Raw genomic sequence first — 25,860 nt, 5'->3', positions numbered from 1 at the left:
CTTTAAAAATTAATGCAGCATGGAGGAAGTCTCCTTCCCAACTAGTGAGTCTCAGATGTAGGTCTACATATTTTTATTGAGATCTCATAGTAACAGTAAAATCTAGAAGGCTACTCTTGCTCTGGAGTTATGGACTACAGCTCCCAGAATGCCACACTACCTGACAGATTGTCTGTGATTGGCCAGAGCATCTTCTATTTGGAACTCTGCATGTGGGTGCAGCTGTGTTGGAGGAAGGCAGCCTTTTGCTGGCTATGAAGAAAGGTAAGTGAGGTCTGCTGGGCACTTCAGAGGGAATGGGATTTTTTTAATATTCAGTTTCCTTCTTCTGATTCAGTTACTGCTATATTCCTCCCCTCAGCAGCTTCCTTAAAAATGCATGCTTTGCCCTAAAGTATATTTAGAGCAACTTTCAACAGTCCTGTGTGGAGAGCCAGGACTTGCTGCTGGATTGAAGATGAGCTCAAAAAGGATCATGCATCATTTTTAAAAAGAAGAATAAAAGAGGGGATTATCACACTCTTAAGAGTTTACATTCCACATGGCTTAACACTAATTGTTTCATTCTTTCAAGAGAAGTTTGCCTAGTTAGTCCAGCAGAAAACTGAAGTTCCAAAGTGAAAGTGATTTGATTTTTTGTTTCACTTGATTTTCCCTTTGAACAAATTTGCGGATATTTTCTCCCCCATGTCATTGCAAAAGAAAAGACATCTGGCTCTATCTTGCTCTCCCAGATCTAAATTCCAGCATCTCTCTCTCTTCCACTAAAGGATTGCTGCACTTTGCTGCCATGCATGTGTGTGAGGTATTTGGTTTTCTTGTACTGCAAACGCTTCCAGGAACATGGAAAGCTTGTCAGTAGAAAGCCGACATTTGGATATTAATAAATGTATGTCTGCACAGATTTCTGAATGTTTGATCTTGTGCAGATAACATAAACTTAGGGCCACCTCGGACTGACTCCATGGCATGGAACGGAGAACTGCCTAGTTTCACTTCATTCCCAGTGTGGCCTGGAAAATACCTTTCACCAGTAACAGAAGCCAAACAGTCCAACAAGACTCCATATCCGTCCCCTGCCTGCCCGCACCCTCTCCTGCAATATTTCTCCAACGGTATCTCCTTGTTAATTGAATTAAGTTACCTCATAACTGATTAAAAACAACAGAACCTGGGGATTAGGGCTCAGCATCGAACTCTTCCATAGGCCATTAATGTATTGGATTCATATCTCTGCTTTTAAAGGACTTTTAGGCAGAACACATGTGCAGTGTGAACTTTATTTTAAATACTCTAAGGATTAATTGAACAGCATGATGGAAGGAATGAGAGGTTGTGAGGGAATAGCTGCCTGATGTTTGTATCCTCAAATGTCAGTTTTGTTACCAAAGTTAGAAACCACCCAAAACAGCAAATTCAAAGTGTCCTCATTTAGAACTTTCTCACTTTTTGAGAAACAAAGAGAATTGCTTTGTGTAGCTAAACTAACAAACACGTATTTATGCCACATTTTCCAGTACATTAAGTGAGATGTGAAATGGCGGTGGGTTCTTTTGCTGTGTAACACTGCCCCATAAGTGTCTGTTATTCCATTTGATTTATCTGTATATATATATTTATTCTAAATAAATTCTAAAACACCAAAAAAGCATGTACCATCACTGCTTGCAGTGTCTTAACACAAAATTGTACTGTTTGAATGGTTTGTGTGTGCTTTGTTTATTTACCTGTCATTGCATAATGCAGGCAAAGTGAAATTGCCAGGGAAATGAACTTTAACTCTTGCATACAATACTTTGGCCAAAACCACTAATACCATGTTTTCAATGACTGGAGTGTTCATGAAGATGTCAGATTAATAGCGTGGAGACCAAAGTACGCCATTCACATACTATTTATGGCACAGATAACAGTAGTGCAAAATTTCCCCCTTACTACACAGCCAGAGTGCATCAGGACTGCTCTGGAGGGACCATCTTTGGAGTGTGAATTGAGCAGAGGTACTTCATAGTCAGTCTCGGCCTCTTTTTTTTGAGACTGCCAGCAGGGACACCTGTCGGTGTTAGCTGCGGTAGTTGTTTCATGAAGTCATGGGCTGTCCGTTGGAAATCAGCGAGAGGCCTCCGTCTTACTTTGTAAGTTTCTAAGCAGCCATCAAATAGTAATGATTTCCTTCTGTCATTCCTGACCCTGGCAGGATTTGAATTGAATGGATATAATTTTAAGAGGTTTGGCATAGGAGAAAATCTGTATCAAATAGATGCCTGGATCTGTGCTAGCCCAGACTGTCAAAGGTGAACTCATGCTCAAATTGTGTTTAAACCCCTTTGGGTCATAGCTGAGAAGCAGTGCGAGGGAATTCCGCAATATGTTAATGCGGCCAAACAGTACATAGTTGGGGTTTTTTCCCCTCATGCACTGCCAGTCATTTAATCTACATAAAAGCAAACATTTCTTCACAACTGAAAGACTCCTAAAACCAGGAAAGTTAGTTTAGATTTGCAGTGGTGTAAGCAGTGGTTAGCAGAGCCACCTAAACAATCTCTGTCACTGTATGTCCTGCTTGAAAAGTTTAGGGGGAGAAATTAAAATAAGATGATTGTAGCATAGATAGAACATGCTGATGGCCATGGAAAATTGCCTGGTTTTGCTTCTCATTGGGCCAGACTCAGCCACTTGTAGTCACAGTGAGAAGTATTTTACTCTACAAGTAGTCTCATTGATATCAGTGAACCAACTTGTGAAATAAGGTACGAATCAACTGAATGAATTTATCCCCCTCAGTTTCTTCTTTCATTTCTTGCCTTTGTCTGATCCCTTCAGCAGCACAATTGTGGTACCCTTCTGACAGTCTGTGCCCTTCCATTCAAACTTCTTTGTTTTTCATGCTGAACCAGAAGTGCACAGATTTCAAAGGAAATTAGGTGGCACTTACGATTTCTGGGTGTGTGCTTAAGGCTGGAGTATTCTGTCCCTTGTGTTATTAAGTGAACTCATTTATGAATTCAGTGACTAACCTTCCCAGCCCTAATTGTTTCCACTTTCCATAAAAGTTTCCTTGGATCAGCTACTTTACAGTTTGAGCAAAGTTGCTCCTAACAGAATTTACTGTTACTAAATACATTGCGTTTGGTAGTAGGGGTGGGTGGGAAAGGTTTACAGTGTCGAGGTCCCAAGAAGCAAATCATGAATCTTACACTGAATGTTAAATGTATTACTCCCCCATATAATGATTTGGGAAGATTTTCTGCTCTCTTTGCAGGAACTCTTTCCTGAAAAAGAAATTGCTTAAACTGGACCCTCTGAGATTCTTTCCAAGGGCAAATATTGTTAGACCCTCAGCAGCATATTTGTTCCTGCAACATCTGAAATGTGCTCTCTCTTTATTTTCACTCAGGTTAAATTAGTTGGAAACTGCTTATGAATATTTAACAGTGTAAGCAGTTGTGAGGAAGCAGTTGTTTGATAAAAGAGGGCAGGGGGAAAGACTCATTAATTTCAAAAGAGTTGTGGCTCTTTTACAAGGCAGTTGTTAAGTGGATTCTGCGGCAGGAGACGTGTGATTTATAGCATTAAATAATTATGCTGAAGGTATTTAGCTAAAGTGAGCTGGCAGAACACTGTGTCTTTAAAAAGTCAGCCATGAAACAGAAGGCAGTTGGTGCAGCTTGTATGTGGTTCCTAACGTCATGCTGGCTCTGAGCCAGCCTGATCTTATTTCACTGTGTCAAATTGTACCTCCTTATTGAATTCCTTTGCCAGCCTACTTTATGAAAGAAATCCTTGGGGGTTCTTTTGCTGTTCTTGATAAGCTTGTAAAAATGATTTGTTTTAGTTGCTTGTAGGTAGGTTTTTCTTTTTTACTTTTTTCCTAGAAAAATGACAATGTGGTGTAACGTTGCCTAGTGAATGATTTCTGAGATGCTTATAAAATGGTGAATGTGTGTAACTCAGTTTCCAAAATCTTTCCTTGTATATTGCAAAAAAAGAAAGCAACTCTCAACAGATCATCTCAGTAATTAAAAACTGCAAGTTTTTGTCTGTGTGTGCTGTAAATGAAAATACCACACACCTGCAGCTTTATTTCTTCTTTTAAGCTTGTTTCTTTTAATCTTGTTTCACGGTATCCGGGAGAACATTTTGCGAATAGTATAATTGTTGCACTTGTCATTTTGCAGTAATCTCCTTAGATGGAGTGAGACGTGATTGGGGGGAATTGTATTAAATGATCTGATCTACAGTACAGAAAGAAACACCTTTTTGATGAGTTTGTAATAGTTGTATTTGGTGTTCTGCATCCTGTTAATTATATATTAAATATAGTAATGGTTTTTCAAAAGGTGTTTTTAAACGTTAATTTATATCCTAGATTTTTGTAAACTTTACATGGATTTAATGATTTCCCATTCTTTTCTTCTTCTCTGTGACATGTCATAGGCATCCATTAATGCCACAACAAGAACATCTTGAATATTTAGTTAGTTACCCAGTGCTCTGTGAAACAGGAGTGAGTTGCTGGGGGGAAAAGTCTTGGGTCACCCCTGCACTTCTCCCATGAACATGATAATGGTGCAAAAATATGTACTGCGAAAATATCCCCGCACAGGGTGGGGAAGAAGGGAGAACAAATTGGATTTTCTTCAATTTCACTCTAACCTTGAGTCCCCACTTCTCTCCTCTGCACTCACTACAGCTACTGAAGACGCTTCACTAGCTCAGGAAGGATAGTTGTGTGGGTAAGGCACAGAAGTAGGCTTCAGCAGACATGGATTTAATTCCTGGTTCTGCCACAAACCTCCTGGGTAACCTTGGGTAAATCACCCAGCTCGTTGTACCAAAGTTCCCTACCTGTAGAGTGGGGCACCGATGCTTCCTTTCTCACAGGGATGCTGTGAGAATAAATTCTATACACATAGGTGAGATGCTAGAGTAATGGGAGGGGGGCATAGAAAACCCTATAAATAAGTATTAAAAAGCACTTATTTTGGAAAAGGGTCAAATCGAATGTTCAGTCCTTGTCTGTAGAGCAGAGAGCACCTCTGGAGTTTGCTCATCAGCTTTTCCTAGTTTATAAGATATCAGCTTTGTCCAGCTTCTGAGGAAAGCAGGGCCCTGACTGCACTTTTTCTCTCCAAAGGGAAGGTGGTCTTGTGCAAGAGAACACTCATTTCTGTTACATTATATTTCTCTTTTGTATTTACTGATTATTAAACACCTCTCTTCCCTCCCCCTCCTTATTGATTAGTTGCTGAACTTAAAGAAACCTCAACCCTCTCCATGCTGTCTGTTGACATGGAAAACAAGGAGAATGGCGCTCTGGATGTCAAAAAGTAAGTGAGTTCCTGGGGTATGTTATATGTAGACAACAAAGAAATTTTGGTTTTAGTTTTAATTCCTCCATTACTTTTCATGGCTGGGGGTGGAGGGAACCGGTGTATTTATGGGTTTGCAAGCTTTCCCCATTTGCCGTTGTCTTTATTGCTTTCCAGCTGGGAAACAGAGGTCTCAGACCTTACATTGGTTAAAGGGGGCATCCTGCTGGGTTCTTTTCAACCAAGACTGTAATGGAATTCCTTTCTGCACTCTGCATGTGAAAACAAACATAAAGCAAATATGCACTGTGTACCTGATCATGTCAAGTTCATAATGGTCTGTGGGGGGAAATGCTTTGTTCTTCTTTGAGTAATTGTCCCTATGGGTACTCCACTCCAGGTGCGTGTGTGCCCGTGCACTTTCGATTGGAAATTTTTCATCAGCAGTGCCCATGGATCTGCACCTGTGCCCTACCCATCCTGATGCTCTGGCCCAGAGGTATATAGGGTGGGACTGAGCTGTCACTGCTCCAGTTCCTTCTCAGCCCCTTGCGGCTTCAGTCGGAATATCAGTGTTCACTTGCTAGCCTTAATCCGGCTTGCTTGTTTTTTCTTTATTTACTTTGCTGTTTTCTTATTTTAATTTCTAGCACAGAATTGTGCTTTCTGGGGTGGGGGTGGGGTCATTCCACACTTCTTTTGTTTGCGATCAGGGCCTCCACCACCCTTGACCTCTGCTGGTTTGTGGCCTTTTTTCCTACATAGGTTATACCCGAAACCCCAGGCTACAAACCCTGCCAGACCTGCCACAGGTATTTCCCCCTCAGCGATGGGCATTCCAGCTGCCTCGGTGCATCTTACATCCCATCAAAGGGTAAGGTCTGCTTCAGCTTCAAGAGCAGATCCAGGAAGCTAAAGGGGGACAGATTGAAACTACTTCTTATGGAGGGCTCTTCGGGCTTTGAACACCCCCCTCAGTACATCAGCCTCAGCCTCTAAGGGTGCTCTAGCTTCTTTGGTTCTGGCTCTGATAAACATAGACCAATGGGCAGCTTCAGAGGCTTCAAAGCCTTCTAAAAATGAAAACTACCATTCTCCTAACAGGAAACCTGAAAGAAAGGCAAAGTCACCCCAAAGGCCAGAGAGCAAGGAAACCCTGCATCCCAGTATGGGTACTGCCAAGGCTTCCACCCCTTCCAGTATCAACATGCTGGTACCACTGAAAAGACTTCCAGCATCCTTGTGCAGCACCATCGTGGGTACCTGGATTGGAGTCCTCCAAACACAGATTCCTCTTGGCCCCTGTTCTGGTACTGTTTTCCTCAGGTCCTAAAGAGTGTACAGACTGGCCATCTATATCATCTCTGGTGTCATTCAACATACTTCATTTTGAGGAACAATGCCCAGGATCACTGGTACCGATCAGATTCCTCTCTAACAAGGATCTCCAAGTCATTGAAGATCCTGAATCTCTCTTGCTGAGGGCTACTGAGAGGAATGTCCTGCTGGTACCAACCTACCCCCCAGAGCCGACATGTCCCCCGGTGTTGCCACACTACTAAACAAAGACTCAGCCACAGATACAATGAGACAGCGGGCATCACCTAGGCTTCCAGTACCGATGCAGCCTTTGGTAATGACTCCCTTAGCTCCTCCACTGGAGGCAGGGATGATACCTTCTCAGACACAGACACTTCCATTCAAGACTCCACCATCTTCCCATTCCAGCTTCCCTCTCCCCTAGGTATATCCCAGGAGATCCCAGGAACCAGTTGTCCCGTCAACCTTGTGAGGACCTCACCATAGTGAGCTTGTGAACCCTGGGGCTCTGTGATGGGGCATGTTCCCCATACTCGTCCTGAAGGGGTTAATGTAGGCCAGGGGGCCAATTAACCCTATTAGGCTGCAAGCTGGGGGAATAGTTAGGCTGAAAGGAAAGCCTTAATTATGGTAAGCTCACCTATACAGGAGCAGGCAGGGCTTCTATGAAGCCAGGGAGCTGGTAGCAGAAAGGGGTTGCAGGAAGTAGTCTGCAGTTACTCCGGTTGGGAAGGGAGGCATGTTTGGAGCTATAGAATTTAGTCTGCAGTTAATCCCTGGGAGGAAGGGGTTTGGATGGCAAACCCAGACGGGGGAGCCAGGAGGAGTAAGAAAGGCTCAGGGAAAAGACAGCAAGGTTCAGGATGGTGCAGGCCTTGGCGGCTGATCAGAGGGTCCCTGAGCTGGAACCTGGAATAGAGGGCAGGCCTGGGTTCCCCTACCAGCCGCTAGGGTAGTGGCACCATTGGGAATGAGAAGACTGCTTGAGACTGTAAGGAAAAACTTTGATACCCTGGAACAGGAGGACTATAGTGACCAGACCGGCGGGCCAAGCCATGAAGGCAGAGCACCTTGAGTAACACCTGGGAGCGAGAGCGGCAGCAGGGTGTGCAGTGAGCAGCAGAAGGGGGCCTTGGACCTGGAAAGAGCTAATTCCCAGAGCAACCAGGAGGAGGCGCCTCAAGTGGTGAGTAGCGCACGCCGTGGCAGGCCCCTTATAGTGATCAGCTATATAGACTGCTGTCATGCAATGGGACTCACCAGGAACAACAGCCACTGGTACCCGGGGACCCTCTTCCCCAGCCAGACCCTCCTGGGGCACAGGAGTTAAGGTCAGAGGAGGAGGAGGTATCTCCATCAGTGAAGTCCTCTCCTCAACAGATAGGGCTGTTATGCCCCCTCCATCATCCTATGCAGATGACTTCAAGACCTTCCAAGAGATAATGAAGAGAATATCAGAGGCCCTGCAGATCCCCTTGGAGGAGATATAGGAACCTCAGCACCCCCTGATTTGCTTCCCTCCCCTCAAGGAAAAATTGTCTTGCCTAGCAATGATGCTCTACTGTTACCAGCCTGTACAATATAACAAACTCTAGTGACCATCCTGCCTACCTGCAAGAGGGCTAACAAAAACTACTAAGTACCAGCCAAGCATTCAGAGTATCTTTTTCTCCCATCTCCCCAAAACTCTCTAGTGGTCAACACTGCTAACAAAATAAATAGTACTGGTCTAGATGGACCGTTCACGATAAAGAGCTCAAACCCCTCACCTTCTCAGTTGCAAGAGATATTCCTCAGCAATTGTACCTTCACTAGATCCAAAGGGATTGTTTGTCGCCCTCAACTTCCAAGATGCATATTTCCATATGGCTAGTAATCCAGCTCACTGATGAGTCTTATGGTTTGTTGTGGTCAACAACCATTGCCAGCACTGGGTTCTTTCCTTTGGCCTTTCATCCAACAAGAGAGTCTTCACAAAAATCCTCTTCGTCATCACAGTGCATCTTCGACAAATGAGAATCGTCATCCTCCTCTATATGGATGACTCACTCTTCAAGGGTTGCTCCTTCCTTTAGGTATAGTCAGCAACCAACAAGGGCCTACCCTTCTTCCACTCTCTGGCCCTTCATCTCTATTCAGAAAAGTCTACCTTAATACCTCTCCACACATAGACTGTATTGGAGCCAAGCTAGACTACAGCTGCCAGAGCATACCTGCCCCCCAGACAGGTTCCCCTCAAAGTCAGTCTCATTGCTACACTACATCAGAGACCCCAAACCACAGCAAGCCCTTAAACTTTTGGGACAGATGGCAGCTTATGACACTCAATGCAAGACTGGACTTTTGGTGTCTTCAAGCCTGGCTCAAATCTGTCTACTGTCCCAACAAGCACAAGCTGTCTGTTCCTAATAGAGTCCTCAACTCTCACAACTTGTTGAGAGACCCCTACAAGCTTTATGTGGGAGTTCCATTCTTGCTCTGATCTCCCACAAAGTTCATCACTACTTGCCTCCGTGTTAGGTGAGGGTACCCACTTTCAGCTCAAGGCAAATCTTGACCCCAGGAGTCTTGCTCCATCAGCATCCTCAAACTCAGAACAGTTTGATATGCTTGCTAGCACTGCCTACCCAAGATCAAAAATTCTCTGAGTCAAAGTAATGACAGTCTACAGAACTGTCTATTTACCACGTAAATTGCCAAGGAGGAGAAAGATCCAAGTCTCTGTGCACAGAGCCTGGTGCATCGCCCATTACGTAGACATCGGAGCAATTTATCTGACAGGCCAATTGAATTCAGTCCTGAATTTTCACCCAAAATGTGTGTTCTGCACTGTCCAGCCCTCTCCTGGACAGTTCAGATATTTTAGGTCTGTTGCCCTTGTAACGGCATCAGTATCCAACAGTTTGTTACTTTAAATGGAGAGTTACCTGCACAATTCAGTTTAAACACAACACTGGATTAGTTTTTGTTTAAAGAATGAAGCAAGTTTATTTAACTACAAAAAGTGACTACAAGTTCCAGGCATTAAAGTCAAAAATGGTTACAACAGAAATAAAGATAAAGTGCTTTCTAGTGCTAAACTTAACAAACTAGACTTGGTCAAGGTGAAATCCGTACCACATGTTCCCAGGAACATTGCTTCAGTCGCGTGGTGGTGATGCCTGTAGCTGGAGGTGGAAGAGAGAGGAAGAGCATGGCAAACGTCCCTCTCTTTTATCATGTTCTTTCTTCCCTCTTGGCTTTGCCTCCCACCCTTCAGGGTCAGATGAGCATTACCTCATCGTAATCCCAAACTGACCAAGGGAAGCGGGGGTGACTCACTCGAGAGTCCAACAGATCCTTTGATGCTGCCTAGGCCGGTGTCCTTTGTTCCTGTGAGGCTGGGCTGGGTTTGTCCCATACATGCCCTGAGGAGGTATGAACTGCCCCTCTGTTCCTGGAGAGTTTTGCCTGGGCTTGTTTTAAGCCATGAGGACACATTTTCAGCCTCATAACTATATACATGAAATTACAACCTATAACATTACTATAACAACAATGCTCCGTGCATCATGATAGGAGTAACCTCTTCAGAGCTTCTCCCAGATTGTCGCCTTCTCAGAGAGAGTGACGGGATGTTCAATTTCCACCCAAACACTATCTAAATGGATTTCAGGATGCATTTTAGCATGTTACAAAGCTTTGGGAATGCATCGCCACCTACAGTCACTGTTCATTCCACTAGGGCACAATCCACTTCTATAGCCCTACTTAAGAACTTATCCATCGCAGACATTTGCAAGGCACCACCTGGTCACCTGTATGCGCCTTTTCCCAGCACTGTGCTGTTGTGCATGCTCCTAGGGTAGATGCTGCCACTGGCCAGGCTGTTCTCCAATCTGTAGTGAATCTAGGGTGACCAGATGTCCTGATTTTATAGGGACAGTCCTGATATTTGGGGATTTTTCTTATATAGGTGCCAATTACCCCCCATCCCTATTTTTCTTACTTGCTATCTGGTCACCCTAAGTGAATCTGCCTCCTCAGGAGCAAAAAGAAAAGGAGTACTTGTGGCACCTTAGAGACTAACCAATTTATTTGAGCATGAGCTTTCGTGAGCTACAGCTCACTTCATCGGACGCGAAAGCTCATGCTCAAATAAATTGGTTAGTCTCTAAGGTGCCACAAGTACTCCTTTTCTTTTTGCGAATACAGACTAACATGGCTGTTATTCTGAAACTCCTCAGGAGCATAAATCCCATTGACAGTAGATGTTCATAAATCCCTTTTGAATATGAAATTCAGGCTCCTAAATCATTTAGGTGTTGCACTGCTGAGCACAGCAATGCCTACCTACCTTTAAAATTCTGGGCCTTAATCTTTGCAGTTCATTGCACTTTTCTTTTCTTCTTTGTTTGCTATTCATATAGAGCTTTCATGAATTTGTATTTGTACAAATTCTGAGAGTAAGCATCTAAAGTTACACAGCACCTTCCATCCTTACAACCAGGGATTAACAAAGGAGATAGCATGGGGGGAGCTCCTCCTTTGTTGAGGAGGTGAGAACTGTTTAGGCAGGGGATTAGAAGAAGGGTAGTAGGCGGGCCAGGTACCTGCCTGGGGCTTCCAGGTTTCCTGCCAGTGCGAGGCACAGCAGCCTGATGGGAGAAGTGTCCCAGCTGGGAGGCACCTATCCACTTGTTCCAGAGAGAGTTCTGTTCCCCTGCTGGCTTCTCCTCCTATCCAGAGATGATGACAGATGGAGATGATGCATGCATTTGGTGCAATGTCTTGTCTGAAATAATGTATTTCCAACTTTCCTGTCTAAAAACCTCCACGACCTGCTATTTTTATTCCTTTTGACATCGGTGCAGGTTCTTCACCCTGGTCAAATCTAAATAGTGACACTGGGTGGGAACAACAAGCTGCGTGCATGCATGTACACACACAGAAACATACTTCGGCTTGGTTGGCTGCAAGCCTGCTGCTTGGGGACATAAACTGCTTTCAGACACATTCCTTCTCATTTCCTCCAAAGGAAATAGACTGCACAGTGATGGGCATGATATAAAGCCAGGTAGATAAATGGTTCCTAATCTCTCCCCCCGTGCTGCATCTCATCGCTACAAGATGATGATGCAACACCTTATTACCACGTAACATCAAGTCCTTTGATGACAGCTATCAAAACTGGTGAGCTTCCCCTCCTATTGAGATCTACTTTAAGCATTGGTTACAGCACAGCAATATACACTTATGCAGTAACTATACATGGATCATACCTGTATGTCCATTCGGAAACCACCCTCAATTAGCAGCTTCACCTTTACCATGGGTGTTGCAGGGGGAAAGTAATCAAAACAAGGACAGCTTATATTTAATGTATTTTCCCTTTTGGCTCAAATGATAGAGGCTCAGCTACTAACTGAAGGTGGCTATTTAAAGCTGGTGGGTAATGTAATTCAATTGAACAGGAGCTGTGGTTTCTAAGTGAATGTATACAGCGTGCGTGCGCTGATGTACAAAATAAGCATTTGGCACAATGTTAAGGAGGTTATAAATAGCTTTAGTAAAAGCTGTTTTTTCAAGATACTGCTGTATCTTTCCAGAACTTTCTGCTTCCACCACATGATGGCAATAAAGGCACAACACACAGACAGTGGTGAAAAGCAAGCAGGCCACAACTTTATTCGTAATCAGTGCATCTGGTACCTGGCAGTTCAACCTGTCAGATCATAAAACGCCAGCCCCTTTAAGCTTTTAAGGCACTCTGTGTGCCGGACATAAACACGTATTTATGGCTTAAGTTATGATTCTCAGACATTCTCTTTCCTTGTCTAAAGAATTGAGCTTTGCACAATAATAAGGCAATGAGGAAGCTGTTCAATCCACAGTCTGGGAGCCAAGAGAAAAGGTTACAAATCCAGCCAGACTCAACTGGATTCCGCCACACTCCTCCCAAGCTTTAAGTTCCGTAATTTTTGAAACCACCTCTCACTTGAGGTCCCGCAAGAGGCTGTTACTTGTGAGGCAGGAGCATGCATTTATTAGGACAAGTTAATCACCAGTGTAGCTCCATTGAAGTATTTATACCTGATATGAGTCTGGACCATTATGCATAAATATTTCCTGTACTGTAAGAGCAATAGCATGGAGAACTAAAACCTAAAAATAAAGATGTTTTAAAACATGCCTTGAAGTACAATAAGCTTGAAATTAAAACGTATTCGTTAGTAAACAAAATTTTAATAGGCATTTTTCCACATTAAATCTTTCGTTTGCTATATAGAAAGAATATGGAAAATTAAGCACTTTTAAAATTCACTATACTTTTTTAATGCTCAATTTTTATTTTAAGTGGAATGATGACACAGATTGTAAATGTGATGTGAGAGGAATATTCTGCACCTTGGGGAAAATGCAGAGATTTGTGTAATACTTATAAACTCCACTCCTACAAATTACAGTGGCTTTGTGAATGTTGAGTGGACATAGATTTTTATAGTATATTTCAGGATTTAAGCATCACAATTTGAGCAACAAGAAAAATCTTAAACTAAAATGAATTGTGTATTTAACAGAAGTACTACAAGTATTCTGCAGTACTGATCCTGGTTAGCAAATCCTTTGCTTGCAGTGAATAGTCTCTTAGTCCACAAGTAGCCCCATTGAAATCAGTGGGTCTGTTTGTGAAGGGCTCTCAGCCTGGCCCTTAACTTACTGTGGTTTTGGGGTCATTGCTGTGGAATGATTTTGTATTATATTTAATGAATGACAGAAAATGTTTTAAAGGGGCTAAAATGCTAATGTACAAGCAATGTTACCATGCAACTCCAAAGTTCCAGAATTCTGTTGTCACATACAAATATAGACCCCAGGATTCCGAGGAGAAGCAACAGCCAGTCACACAACTGGGAGACCCCCAAAGTGCTCAGTGAGGTTTGAGCCACCATCCACAATTATGCTCCTGTTCTTTGTGGCTGGTGAAAAGCAGTTAGGAGACCGTGGACCCTGTGCTGACAGAGATGATCGCCGCCTCTTTCAGTGAAATTGATCTTCCTGCCACTCTGAAACACACAGTGGTCTAGCGTTGCTGCTTGACTAAGCCCGGGCAAGATGGAAGTGGTGATAGTGGGAAGAGGAACCTTTGAAAGAACAGGCCAAAATCAATCTCCTGAGCACATTACCCAGCTCAGCTCAGCTCAGCATGCTGTTTTGACTCTGTCCAATACTGGCCACAATCTACAACTTGAATCCTGACTGTCAAGGCCCAAAATGGACTTGGCCTTTGCTATTATAAGAGTAGGACTCATCAGGGCAGGGACTAGACCTTTTCGGCAGCAGGAGCTCCCTTCCATCACAGTGATCTTGAACCTCATGAGTGTTGATGTCAGATGCAAGATTCACCACCTTGGCATTGCTTTCCCTATTAGCAATCCAAGCATAGCTCAGTATAGACAGATGCAGGAAGAGACGAGAGAAGGAAAAGTGAAGCAAGAGAATTAATTTTTTAAATGTCTAAATCCACTCCAATAGATCGTACAGTCTTGTTGAGTACTTGTATGTTCACATAAACTTTGAGAGCCTTTGCATTCCATAGTGACGAGTGAATTATAAATAAACAGATATACATATATGTGCTGTGCACCTGGGATTAGACTCCAGGGTTAAAGACTGCCCAGAGATGAAAGATACTGTAAATGTCCTTGTCTTTCGTGTCCAAACTAAAGGAAGCTAGAGCAGTAAGTCTCTGGGCCAGATTTCTGCCCTGGGACACATGCATGCAAATCCCAATGGTTACAATGAAATCTTGGGCTACGTATGTAAAGGCTGAATTTTGGCTTCTAATTATTTATATTCATATTCAAAATATGTATTATAAAGACCTTTGACTGTAGCTCTGTTTCCCTCTTGGGAGTCCCTTTAAATCATTTGAGACCGTGGAAGTGTTTCGCCTGATTTCAGAAAAATATACATAAATTAGTTCTTGTTATTTCCTTATTGATGCTACAACTGAGCTATTGACAGGGATGGCACAGTTAAAATGGAGAATATCTGTTGCTGAACTTCTTTTGTACATTGAAAGCTGTAGCTGTAGAAGCATTTTATAAAAGCAGGTGTTTCCTGTGAGTGACTGCTTGCTGTTCATCTCCTTAAATTACTGGATGAAAGCCAGAGTCAAGCTAGTTATGTGCAGGTTTTACTAACAACTTGCAGAGCCAAAAAGGTTATCTGAGATAAGAAGGTAGGTTAAGGTTAAGCAATGCTGTCTGGAATCACTCTGAATTAATAACTAATGGGTAACATTCTGAATGATTTGTTGTTTCTGATGCTGCTGAAAGCAATTGGCTGAGGTCAGCCACAGAAAGGAATCAATTCTGACTGTGTTTAACAGATGTTTTCTAGGATTCTTAGCTGATTAGAAAATCCATAGATTTAAGTCTTAAAGGCAATGTTGAAAGACTTGGATAATGGGAGCATGTAGAGTGCTTAATGGTGCAGATGCATCCCTGATTCATAAGAGAGTTTGTGTAGAAAGAGATGGGGGAAAATCAAAGGCAAAATACTGAAATCGCCTGAACAGAGTTTGGTAGGAGAAAACAAATAGCAAACAAAGTCTTGGGAGACTGGTGTTCAACCCCAAACTTGGTAGGTCTTGTGCTCCAAGGCCAGTAGGAGGCTGGGGAGAGCTGTGAAGGCAGCATGTTCAGCCCCTACATGAGGAGGAGTCTCTACTGACCCCTTCTGGCCAATTTGAGGACTAGCAATAATGTATTCTCAAGGGAGAGGTATCCAGCCTTTCTCTGGTGTCCTTGACACTGGGTCTTTGAAGTGGGGAAGAATGTGAGTGACTGTCATTTCTTTAAGAGGGTCCTGGAGGATGTCTCCCTCTGGTGGAAAGTAAGTGGGCTGCATACACAGAAGCAGCATATAATAAGCGCACACATAGTGATTACCTGTGTAAATTTGCATTTTGTAGTTCAGTAGAGAATGGGAGACCTCCTGACCCTGCTGACTGGGCTGTCACTGATGTCGTAAATTACTTCAGAACAGCAGGATTTGAAGAACAAGCCAATGCTTTTCAAGAACAGGTAAATCGGTTTGGATTGACTGTCACTGCCCTTTGACCCCTCACATTTTCATTATACGGGCTGGTTGTACAAAAGTTAGTGCATGGTAAATCTCCCAGAAAGGGAACATTCTGGGTGACAACTTTTTATTATCTTTAAACAATATCCTCATTTTACAGGACATGCACTGTAGCTGGAGGAAGGCTGCTCTTGTGATCAAAGCATTAGACTGGGAGCTGAAGAATCTGAGATCTATTCCTGGCTTGGCCACAGCCCTTTCTGTGTGATCTCAGGAAAGTTGCTTAAACGCTCTGTGCCTAAGCTTCACCATATGTAAAATGGGAATAGTACTTCCCTACCTCCTAAGGTTGTGGGGAGGATAATTTTGTTAATGTTTATAAAATGCTGAATTCCTCTGAGGGAAGGTGCTATCAAAGATGCTATCAAACTTATGTCCACAAGTTCAGTTGCATGCTGCTTTTTGGCCTGGGAGTCTTGCTGTCTTGGTTTGAGGAAAGGTTTCCTTGAGGAAAGGTTACAAGTAATCAGAAAACAGAGGAACTGAAAGTAGGGGGAAAGCAGTGGCTTTCTTGCATAGCAACAGCACATTGCTCTGCTACATGAACGTAAGAATGGCCATATTGGGTCAGACCAAAGGTCCATCTAGCCCACTCTTCTGTCTTCCACAGTGGCCAATGCCAAGTGCTCCAGAGGGAACAGAACAGGTAATCATCACGTGATCCATCCCCTGTCACCCATTCCCAGTTTCTGGCAAACAGCGGCTAGGGACACCATCCCTGCCCATTCTGGTTAATAGCCAGTGATGGACCTATCCTCCGTGAATTTATCTAGTTCCTTTTTGAACCCTGTTATAGTCTTGGCCTTCACAACATCCTGTGGCAAGGAGTTCAGCAGGTTGACTGTGCGTTGTGTGAAGAAATAACTTCCTTTTATTTGTTTTAAACCTGCTGCCTATTTAATTTCATTTGGTGACCCCCTAGTTCTTATGTTATTAGAAGAAGTAAATACTTCCTTATTTACTTTCTGCACATCAGTCATGATTTTATAGACCTCTATCATATCAACCATTAGTCATCTCTTTTCTAAACTGAAAAGTTCCAATCTTGTTAATCTCTCCTCATACGGAAGCTGTTCCATACCCCTAATAATTTTCATTGCCCTTTTCTGAAACTTTTTCAATTCCAATGTATCTTTTTTCAGACGGGGAGACCACATCTGCACGCAATTTCAAGATGTTGGCAGACAATGGATTTACATAGAGGCAATATGAGATTTTCTGTGTTGTTTGTTATTTATCTCTTTCTTAATGATTCCCAGCATTCTGTTTGCTTTTTTGACTGCCTCTGCACATTGATTGGTTGTTTTCAGAGAACTATCCACAATTATTCCAAGATCTCTTTCTTGAGTGGTAACAGCTAATTTAGACCCCATCATTTTATAAGTATAGTTGAGATTGTTTTCCAATGTGCATTATTTTGCATTTATCAACATTGAATTTCATCTGCCATTTTGTTGCCCAGTCATCCAGTTTTGTGAGATCCCTTTGTAGCTCTTCACAGTCTGCTTTGGACTGAACTATCTTGAGTAGTTTTGTATCTTCACCTCACTCTTTATCCCTTTGTCCAGATCATTTATGAACATGTTGAGTAGTACTGGACCCAGTACCAACCCATGGAGGACACCACTATTTACCTCTCTCCATTCTGAAAAGTGACCATTTATTCCTATCCTTTGTTTCCTACCTTTTAGCCAGTTACTGATCCATGAGAGGATCTTCCCTCTTATCCCATGATAGCTTACTTTGCTTAAGAGCCTTTGGTGAGGGATCTTGTCAAAGGCTTTCTGAACATTTAAGTGCACTATATCCACTGGATCCCCCTTGTCCACATGCTCGTTGACCCCCTCAAAGAATTCTAGCAGATTGGTGAGGCGTGATTTCCCTTTTCAAAAACCATGTTGACTCTTCCCCAACAAATTATGTTCATGTAGGTGTCTGACAATTCTGTACTTTACTATAGTTTCAACCAGTTTACCTGGTACTGAAGTCAGGCTTACCGGCCTGTAATTGCCTTGAGAAAGATGTTGGTTCTTCACTTGTTGGGCTGCTGGAGAGGAGGCACAAGACACTGGTATGCTTTTTATCTCAGGGGAAACAAGGTGATTGGTGGAACAGCCTACTCCTACAGCATTTCTGCCATCTGAGTAGAAGCAGTGAAACCAAAGGTGACACTTCCCCCTTGGATGAAAGGTTCCACAGTAGCTGTCTTGATGTGACAGGGAAGGATCATTGAGGAAGAATCAATGAAAAAGATAGCAAGGGACTGATCACTCAGTAAGCCGGTAATGCAATATGGATCCTTTCTCCTACAGATTACTGTTTCATGGTTCAGTACCAACAAAAGTCACAACAATGACCGAAAGTCATTGGTCCATGTGGAATGAGTTTAGTCTGTCTTGTATCGAGTGGACAAGCATCCACATAACCATCATCATCATTACTGGAATTGGCTGACACACTTGCTGGCAGTCTGTCAGCTGTGAAGTTAGACTGAATGGGCCATTGAAACTGGGCTAGTTGCACACAGCTGAGGAGCAACACTGGGGTAGCGAAGGGAAGTTTGCACTAGAACTGCCTGTGATGTGCCTGCCTCTTTTGTACCAAGAGAACATACATCTCCAGGTCTGTTAGTCTGGAACCATTCCTGATCACTGAGACCCAAATGTTCCAACTTGGGTGCTCAAAGTTAGGCACCGAAATTCATATTTAGGCACCTAGATAATTGCCCTGATTTTCCAGAATGCTGAGCAGCCATAACTCAGGGTGAATGACATCTGTGGGTGCTTAGTACTTCTGGAGATGAGATCCTAGAGCACCCAAGTTTGAACATCTGGGCCAAAATGTCTTTTAACAAAAGAACAAATAAATAACAATGTCTTCTGTGAAAATCTTCTCTCCATAATGAAGATATGGGAACGTATCTACTTGGAAACAGTTTTATTTTTATTCTCTGCATCCTTCGAGGAGATGTTTTTCTTAAAAGCTGCTTATTTCATTTAGTTCAGGATCTGATAAATTACAAAATATTGGCCAGATAGAAATTACAACTGTAAAAACTGCATAGTAATAATCTCTTCTCGACATTCTGTTTCTGCCTCTTTTCTTTGCTTGGTTTACATTTTTGCAAAATCAATGCTTTTTGCAGCTGATAAGAACAATTTTGAAGGGGAGGATAGAGATCTGGAATCTTTTAATAAGTGTAACATATGTAAATGTAACATATATATATATATAAACCATATTTTAAAAAAATCATACAATTCAGCAACCCCCTTTTTAATTTGGCTTAAAAGATATATTTATAACATGCATGTTTTAGCAAAGGTTTAACAGATTTCAGGACCTGTAGGCTGCCTCTTTACCTGTTACATTCTGATGTACCTGAAACCTTTTCACTAAAAGACTTTGGTCATTTAATGGAGGTGGCTCTAAACTTCTGTCTCTCACCCCATCCATCCATCCATCACCTCCATAAAGCATTTCAAACGTTGCAGCTCTAAACTCTTCCTCTCACAGACAAGAAGCCTATCAAAATTCTGTTCTAGCCTTCTTTATTTGGCATAGAGCCATCCAGTGCTAAAATGAAATGCAGGCTTTCCAAAAAAAAAAAAAAGTGGCATTCAAAAAGGAATAAAATTAGCTTCTTGCTACTGAGTTAATCTAGCTGACCTTAAAGCCTGAGAAATAAAATCCCAACTGATTATGATTTATGAGTGCAGCCGGTGGCTAAATTTAGTCTCATTCTTGTGGGGAAAAAAAGCCTTGTTTTGGGTAATTCTCTGGAAGGGCTCAAGGAGCCTCTTTCTACAGCTGCAGCTAACTGTTCAGCATATTTTACATTTAAAGATGAGTAATCAGACAGACAACAGATTTGACTGAGTCTATTACTTCTCTAACACCATCAAGAACATCACCTGGGACGCCTTTCCACCACCCCAGGAAGGTTGGTTTTACAATTAAGAAAGAGACAGTCTGAGAAGTCAGGGGCTCTGGCTTTTCTTCCTCTGACAGTCGTGCCTGGGTGAGTTCAGTCAAGAATCTTACTCTTTCTGTGCCTTAGTTGCCTTGTCAATAATGCAGCAGTAATAATTGCCAACTTTCCTGCACTCTTGTGAGGCCAACTCTCACTAATATCTGCAGAGCTTCTGAGATCACCTGATGGAAAGCAGCATAGAAGTGCTAAGTGCTATTTTTGTTATGATGAAGGTAGGACCGCTGTGGTGCTTTTGGGAGGAAAGCTGCTAGTTCATAAGGCTCCATTTATCTGTGTGTGTTTCTATTAATTGTTGGATCTCTAAGGCTCCTCAGATCTTTATCATCAGGAACCCAGCTATGGCAACACAGAGGGATCACTAACTCTGCTGGCATTGGCTTCTGCCCCCTGGCTATCCTCTGTGAGATTGCACCAGGAGTTAATGCTATTTCAGGACTTTCCACCCTTACTTATGTACTCGCCTGAGGGCAGGAATGGGCAGGCATGCATAGGGTGACCAGATGTCCCTATTTTATAGGGATAGTCCCGAAATTTGGGGCTTTGTCTTATATAGGCACCTATTACCCACCACCGCCAGTTCCGATTTTTCACACTTGCTATCTGGTCACGCTAGGCATGCATATAATGCATTTCTCTCCCTTCATCCCGAGCCACACACATTTGAAGGGGGAAAGTGACTGTGTGTGTGGAGGGAAGTGTCCCACATAACCCCTTGCCTTACCTTTGCCATAGAAAATGGTTCTCCACTGAACTGCTTCCATTAAGTAGAGGGAACACATGGGCCATTCTTTTGTATAGTGGTTAGCTACAACATACATATTAGGGAATTGTTGGAAAATATGATTGCTTTCTTTGTTCTCAAATCCCACCTTTTGCATAATTGTAACTGAGTCCACACTTTTTTGTAATGAGATGTATAATAATATATAATGTATAAATGGCTCCAAGCTGCTTTAAAACCTGAACATGTCTTACAGATGAGGAAAAAGATCTGAGGAAGAGCTCTGCGAAGCTCAAACGCCTGTCCCTTCCACCAACAGAAGTTGGTCCAATAAAAGATATTACCTCACCCCCCCTTGTCTTTCTCAGATGAGGAAAAAGACATTTTTAAAAAACTGTATATTGTGAATGCTAGTGTAAGTGGTTGATTATAAGGTGATTATACTTCTGCTGGTATTATTAAATCTTAATATCTCTCTGATTTCAGTGGATGTAAGTCGATTTCAGTGGAAGAAATGACTATAAAACAGTGAAAATAGCAAATTAGCAGGGAACGGGTTATTGTAACTAAGAGGGAGTTGGGGATAGAGGGGAATTAGAGAAGTAGGAAGATGCAAAATACCAAGACAGAAAATATGAGCCATAAACATTCTGAACAATTGGCTCAAAGAGCAAGACACTAAAATAGACTGAAACACATCGCAAGGCGGAATTCGAAGAGCTTTGCTAGGATGCCTGTCCTGACAATGCAGCTGGTGTGCATGGGTGACTTGATGCATGTAACCCTTTGCCATGTGTTATGACTTTGTATATTTAACAGATAAAGCAAAACTTTCAGTGCCAGCTACCAAAAACAATAATAATATTTATGGCTGTCATGTAGCCAGAGGATTATATTTCAATAATGCTAAATTTGGCCCTTCATAACCACTGTCACAGCACCTTAAGCAATGAGATTGCAGTATGCAAATGAACTAAAGTCCTCAGCATGGTTATTAGCTGATTTATCTCTGATGTCACAATCCCCCCTCCAACAAAGGCCTCTTCATAGCTATCTTGAAAGCAGACTGTTGGTTGGAAAATAGCTAGTTTTCCATGTCTCTCTCTAATGAAGATACCTTAACAAAAACATGGAGGAGCACAGAGAGACATTTTGTAAATCATTTTAATATAAACATGTTTTCCTTTTAAAAATTTGTGATATTACTCAACCATATTAAACTTGAAGGACAGAGAGAGTGCCAAGAGGAATTTCACTGGATTGCCAATGGTTGCTGAGGACAGAGGCTGAATTTTGCTGCTAAGAACATCTTGACAAGATGGTGAATTATTATGACATTCTAGGTATTCAAAGAAATGCCTCTGCAGATGACATTAAAAAGGCATACCGAAAACTGGCATTGAAGGTGCACCCTGATAAAAACCCAGAGAACAGAGAGGCAGCAGAGAGGAAATTCATAGAAGTCTCTCAGGCATATGAGGTTTTATCTGATGCCAAAAAACGGGATGTCTATGACATGTCTAGTGAAGAAGGTATAAGTGGAAAAGACAGAAGAGGTAGAGGTGAAGGTGGAGAAAAAGGTAGAGTTAGAGAGAAAGGCAGGGGTGGGAGTCACTTTGATTCTGAATTCCCATTCAGTAGCCCACACACAGATGTGTTGAGAGGAATGGACTCCTTTACAGTGAAACTCTGGGATGATTTACTTGATGGAATTTCTGGCATTCAGCGAGGACTCCATGGAAGACGAAGCAGAAGTGGTGAAGGATACTCTGTCTCTATTGCTGGAGTGTCTCCTATTTCAGGGACTGGATTTACTTCATTTGGTTCCCAGCGAGTTGGGGGCTGCTCTTCATCCTCCATCACATCACTGAACAACAGTGGCAAAGGCAACTTCAAATCAGTCATAACGGCCAGCAAAATAGTTAATGGCATCAAAATCACTACAAAGAGGATTGTGATGAATGGAGAAGAAAGAGTAGAAACCATTATTGACCATTAAAATTCTCAACAATTGGTAAGAGGCAGCTACTGTACTTGGATAATGAGTTGTTGAAAACACACATTTGTCAGAAATATTAAATTATGATGAACTTCATTTGAGGGATTAACCAGAGTAGTGAGGGTGCTGGGGAAGTTTCAACCAAAATCTATTTTTGGTTTGCTGCGTCCTAATTGAAAATATTTATAAACAGTTCTTCCAAAGTTATGTGTGGGTGCCATAGACTTGTCGGTTAATTCTCGGGCTATCATTAATGCATATATTTTGTCTATAAAATTGTTGTGAATTCTCTGTGCACTTTGCATTTAATAATAGTTATCCAAAGTGAAGAATGATCAGAGTTCAGGCCAATCAATACTTCCACTAGCATGAATCTTATGTTTTTCCTTTTTGTTTGAATTGTGAACCCAATGGTTAATTTGCTCTGAAGTTAACATTCTCAGGACAAACTTTGTTCATTTCAATTAGTAAGGAAAAATGTAGCACTGGAAGATGTAAATGCAAAACAACATTGCATTTCTGGATTGTTTTCTTGCTTCACCTAAATGCTGGCAGCTTAGTACATTTTGATAACTAGCTATGTATATTATAGGCAAATAGCAATGATTAGAGGGAGTGAACTGGGTCTAAGTTATTTCCTAACACATTCTAAATCAGTAAATGCTGTTGTTTTTGTGGAAAAAAGAACATAAAACAGTGTAGGCAAACTGTGTAAAGCTATAAACTTCTCTGGGACTTGCTGACCTCAGAAAGCACTCCAGCTACACCATGTGATGCGAGAAAAATATTGCTCATTATGCTTCTTTGATGCATGTATAGAGCCTTATAGCTGTAGTTTGCATTCTGTGGATGTGCCACACAGTACCATTGCAGTCAGTGCTTAATTGTAATGAAAGAGGTGCTAGGGCTCAAGCAATTTATTTATATGCATAACTGATGCAGCAAGCCCAGAGGTGCTGGGCCTATGAACTGCCAAGCCAAGAGGTTCCAAGGCTCAGCCCTGGCAAGCCCTGGCACAAATTAAGCCCTGACTGCAGTACTGTGAGGGGAGGGGTGGTCTTGTGATGAAAGCACAGGACGGAGACTCAAGGGATGTGGATTCCATTCCTGGCTCTGACCTTAGAGAAGTCACTTAAAGGCACATTTTTAAAAGTGGCCTCAGGTTTTGGGGTGGGATTTTCAAAAACACCAGAGTGACATACACTCTAAATAGACAGGGCAGACAAATCAAGGGAGAAAGGAAATATTATTACCGTCTTTTAAAAGGCAGAGAAGATCAAGTGACTTGCCAAAGATCACACAAAACAATCTATGGCAGAGCTGAGACTTGAATTCAGATCTTCTGCACCGCAGGTCACTGTGTTAGCCACAAGACCACCCTTCCTGCTGTACCTAATAATTAAAACATTTTCCTGCATCTGTGAATTTGAAACAAATAACTGGGAAAAATTTCAAATGCGGATGCTTCTAGATAGACACCTGAATAAATAGCGTGATTTCTAGAGGTGCTGAAGTCAATAGCTGCTGCAGGGGGTGAGCACTTTTGAAAATCAGCCCATTGGCAGATGTCATCATTTGTTTACAGATGTTTACAGTTTATGAAAAAATAGAGCATAGTATTCCTGTTCTTCATGAATGATCCTTTTTAGTATACTCCTGTCTGTTGAGAATAGTTTTGTAATCTTTTAGATGTGTACGTTACCCTTAATTATGCATTAATTCTTTTTCTAGGAAATTGACGGCAAATCATTGCTACTGATGACAAGAAATGATGTATTGACTGGACTTGCGTTAAAACTGGGGCCAGCTCTGAAAATCTATGAATATCACGTAAAACCTCTACAGACACAACATCTAAAGAACAATTCTTTATAGCGAATGGTCTAATTGGGGTCCTGTTGTGCCTCGAATAACAATAAATAAACAATTTGGTTTCATATGATGGAACTTTGTAAAGAGAGAATATATGTCTTAAGAATTTAAACCAAATGGAAATGATATATATCCCATTGGATAGATTTGGCAATATACTGTACTATGACTGAACTGAGAGGGATGGTGTGGATTTTCACATGGTACATAATGATTTTCTCTTGCAGCTCCCTAAACAGAATACATTGAAATGATTAAATCAGATTCTGAACAAAAAGTGAAGAAAGGGAGTTCTTCGTTTCTAAGCCAAACAAGAGGTTAATCTTCAAGAATTACTTAAAGTACTATTAAAAGTTTACATATATTTGGGGAGAGGAAGCAGAAGTAGATTCTGATTTATGTCAAATATCTACTGAAGTTACTGCTCCTTGTAACTTGTGTGACTGGATTGGGATTTGCCAACTCACCCCTTTCTGCAAAGGGTCGTATTTTTGACCTTATTAAGGTTTATTTGTGGTATATTGCAATGTTTAAAGCTGTACGTACAATTAACATAGCACCTTTTATAGCAGAAGGCCTTCCTAAGAGGTGAAGCTTGGTTGTGTATTTTGGTGGTGGTCATATTTTCAGCTTGTTTTCACCCAGTTTTATTCACAGTTCTAAGTAATGTATACTTGTTTTTAAACAGCATGTGTTGCTTTGTAAAACAAAAACAAAAGTTCATTTTATTATTTTAATTTATAAAAATTTCTTACAAATTTTGAAGAACATTGTATAGAGTAGATTTTTGCAGTTTTTTTTAAAAAAAATATTCTATTTAATGGTGTTGCAATGAATAATTTTGATGTTTTACTTGATTTATGGTTTAAATATTTGTTTCCAAAAATGTGAAAGAGGTTGTCTTGTTACCATAGATCTCTGTTAAAAGAGAGTCTCATGCAATCTGTTTGTACTAGTTCCCAATTTAATTGGCTACTGGCTACCCCAATAAAGCATTGCTTATGTTTTGATTCCGTTTATTTGAAAGCTATTATTCTCACTATGTTTTCTTAGTTGTGGTATAGGAGGGATCCTATTTCTTTTTCTCAATCCAGCCAACAGTGGAGGGGTCAGGAAACTTCTTACTGTTCAGTGTTGTTGTATTTATTTAACATTTAATGCTTTCTTATCTGTCCATCCATACTTTTGGATCAGATGTGCAGCTGGTGTAAACTGGCATGAAGCTCCATTGACATCTAAGTAATCAGACACAGAGATATTCTTTCTTACTGTCTGAGGATAAAATACTTACATAGGTAACTATTTCCTTCTGTTTTGATGCTCTCAGTGAGGATTTATGAAAAGTGGAGCTCAATACACGAGGGACGCTTAGGATCTTTTGCTTTTCCACATTGGGATTGTCTTTAAGAGGAAAGGAAAGTGAACTGAGATTAAGGGGGAAAGATGATGCATATGTACCACAGGTTTTTAAAATCACTTGCCTATGTATTAATGGATCTGATTCTCTTTCCTC

General features: G+C 41.6%; 1 protein-coding gene across 2 annotated transcripts; it reads left to right on the top strand.

Moving 5' to 3' along the window:
- Window positions 1-236: 236 nt before the first annotated feature.
- Window positions 237-24,982, top strand: SAMD13 (sterile alpha motif domain containing 13). Of its 2 annotated transcripts, none has more exons than XM_077824576.1 (4): window positions 237-264; window positions 5,246-5,330; window positions 15,592-15,703; window positions 24,207-24,982. In XM_077824576.1, exons 1-4 carry the CDS (start codon window positions 255-257, stop codon window positions 24,348-24,350), a joined length of 351 nt encoding a protein of 116 aa, XP_077680702.1. In that variant the 5' UTR covers window positions 237-254; the 3' UTR covers window positions 24,351-24,982. The 2 variants fall into 2 exon arrangements, with proteins under 2 accessions (XP_077680702.1, XP_077680703.1); XM_077824577.1 differs by lacking the exon at window positions 237-264 and adding an exon at window positions 3,745-3,845.
- Window positions 24,983-25,860: the final 878 nt, after the last annotated feature.

Source organism: Eretmochelys imbricata, chromosome 8, assembly GCF_965152235.1.
Source record: "Eretmochelys imbricata isolate rEreImb1 chromosome 8, rEreImb1.hap1, whole genome shotgun sequence".
Taxonomy (NCBI): Eukaryota; Metazoa; Chordata; order Testudines; family Cheloniidae; genus Eretmochelys; species Eretmochelys imbricata.
Note: the sequence above shows the minus strand (reverse complement) of the source record. Positions and strands in the feature narration are given on the sequence as shown.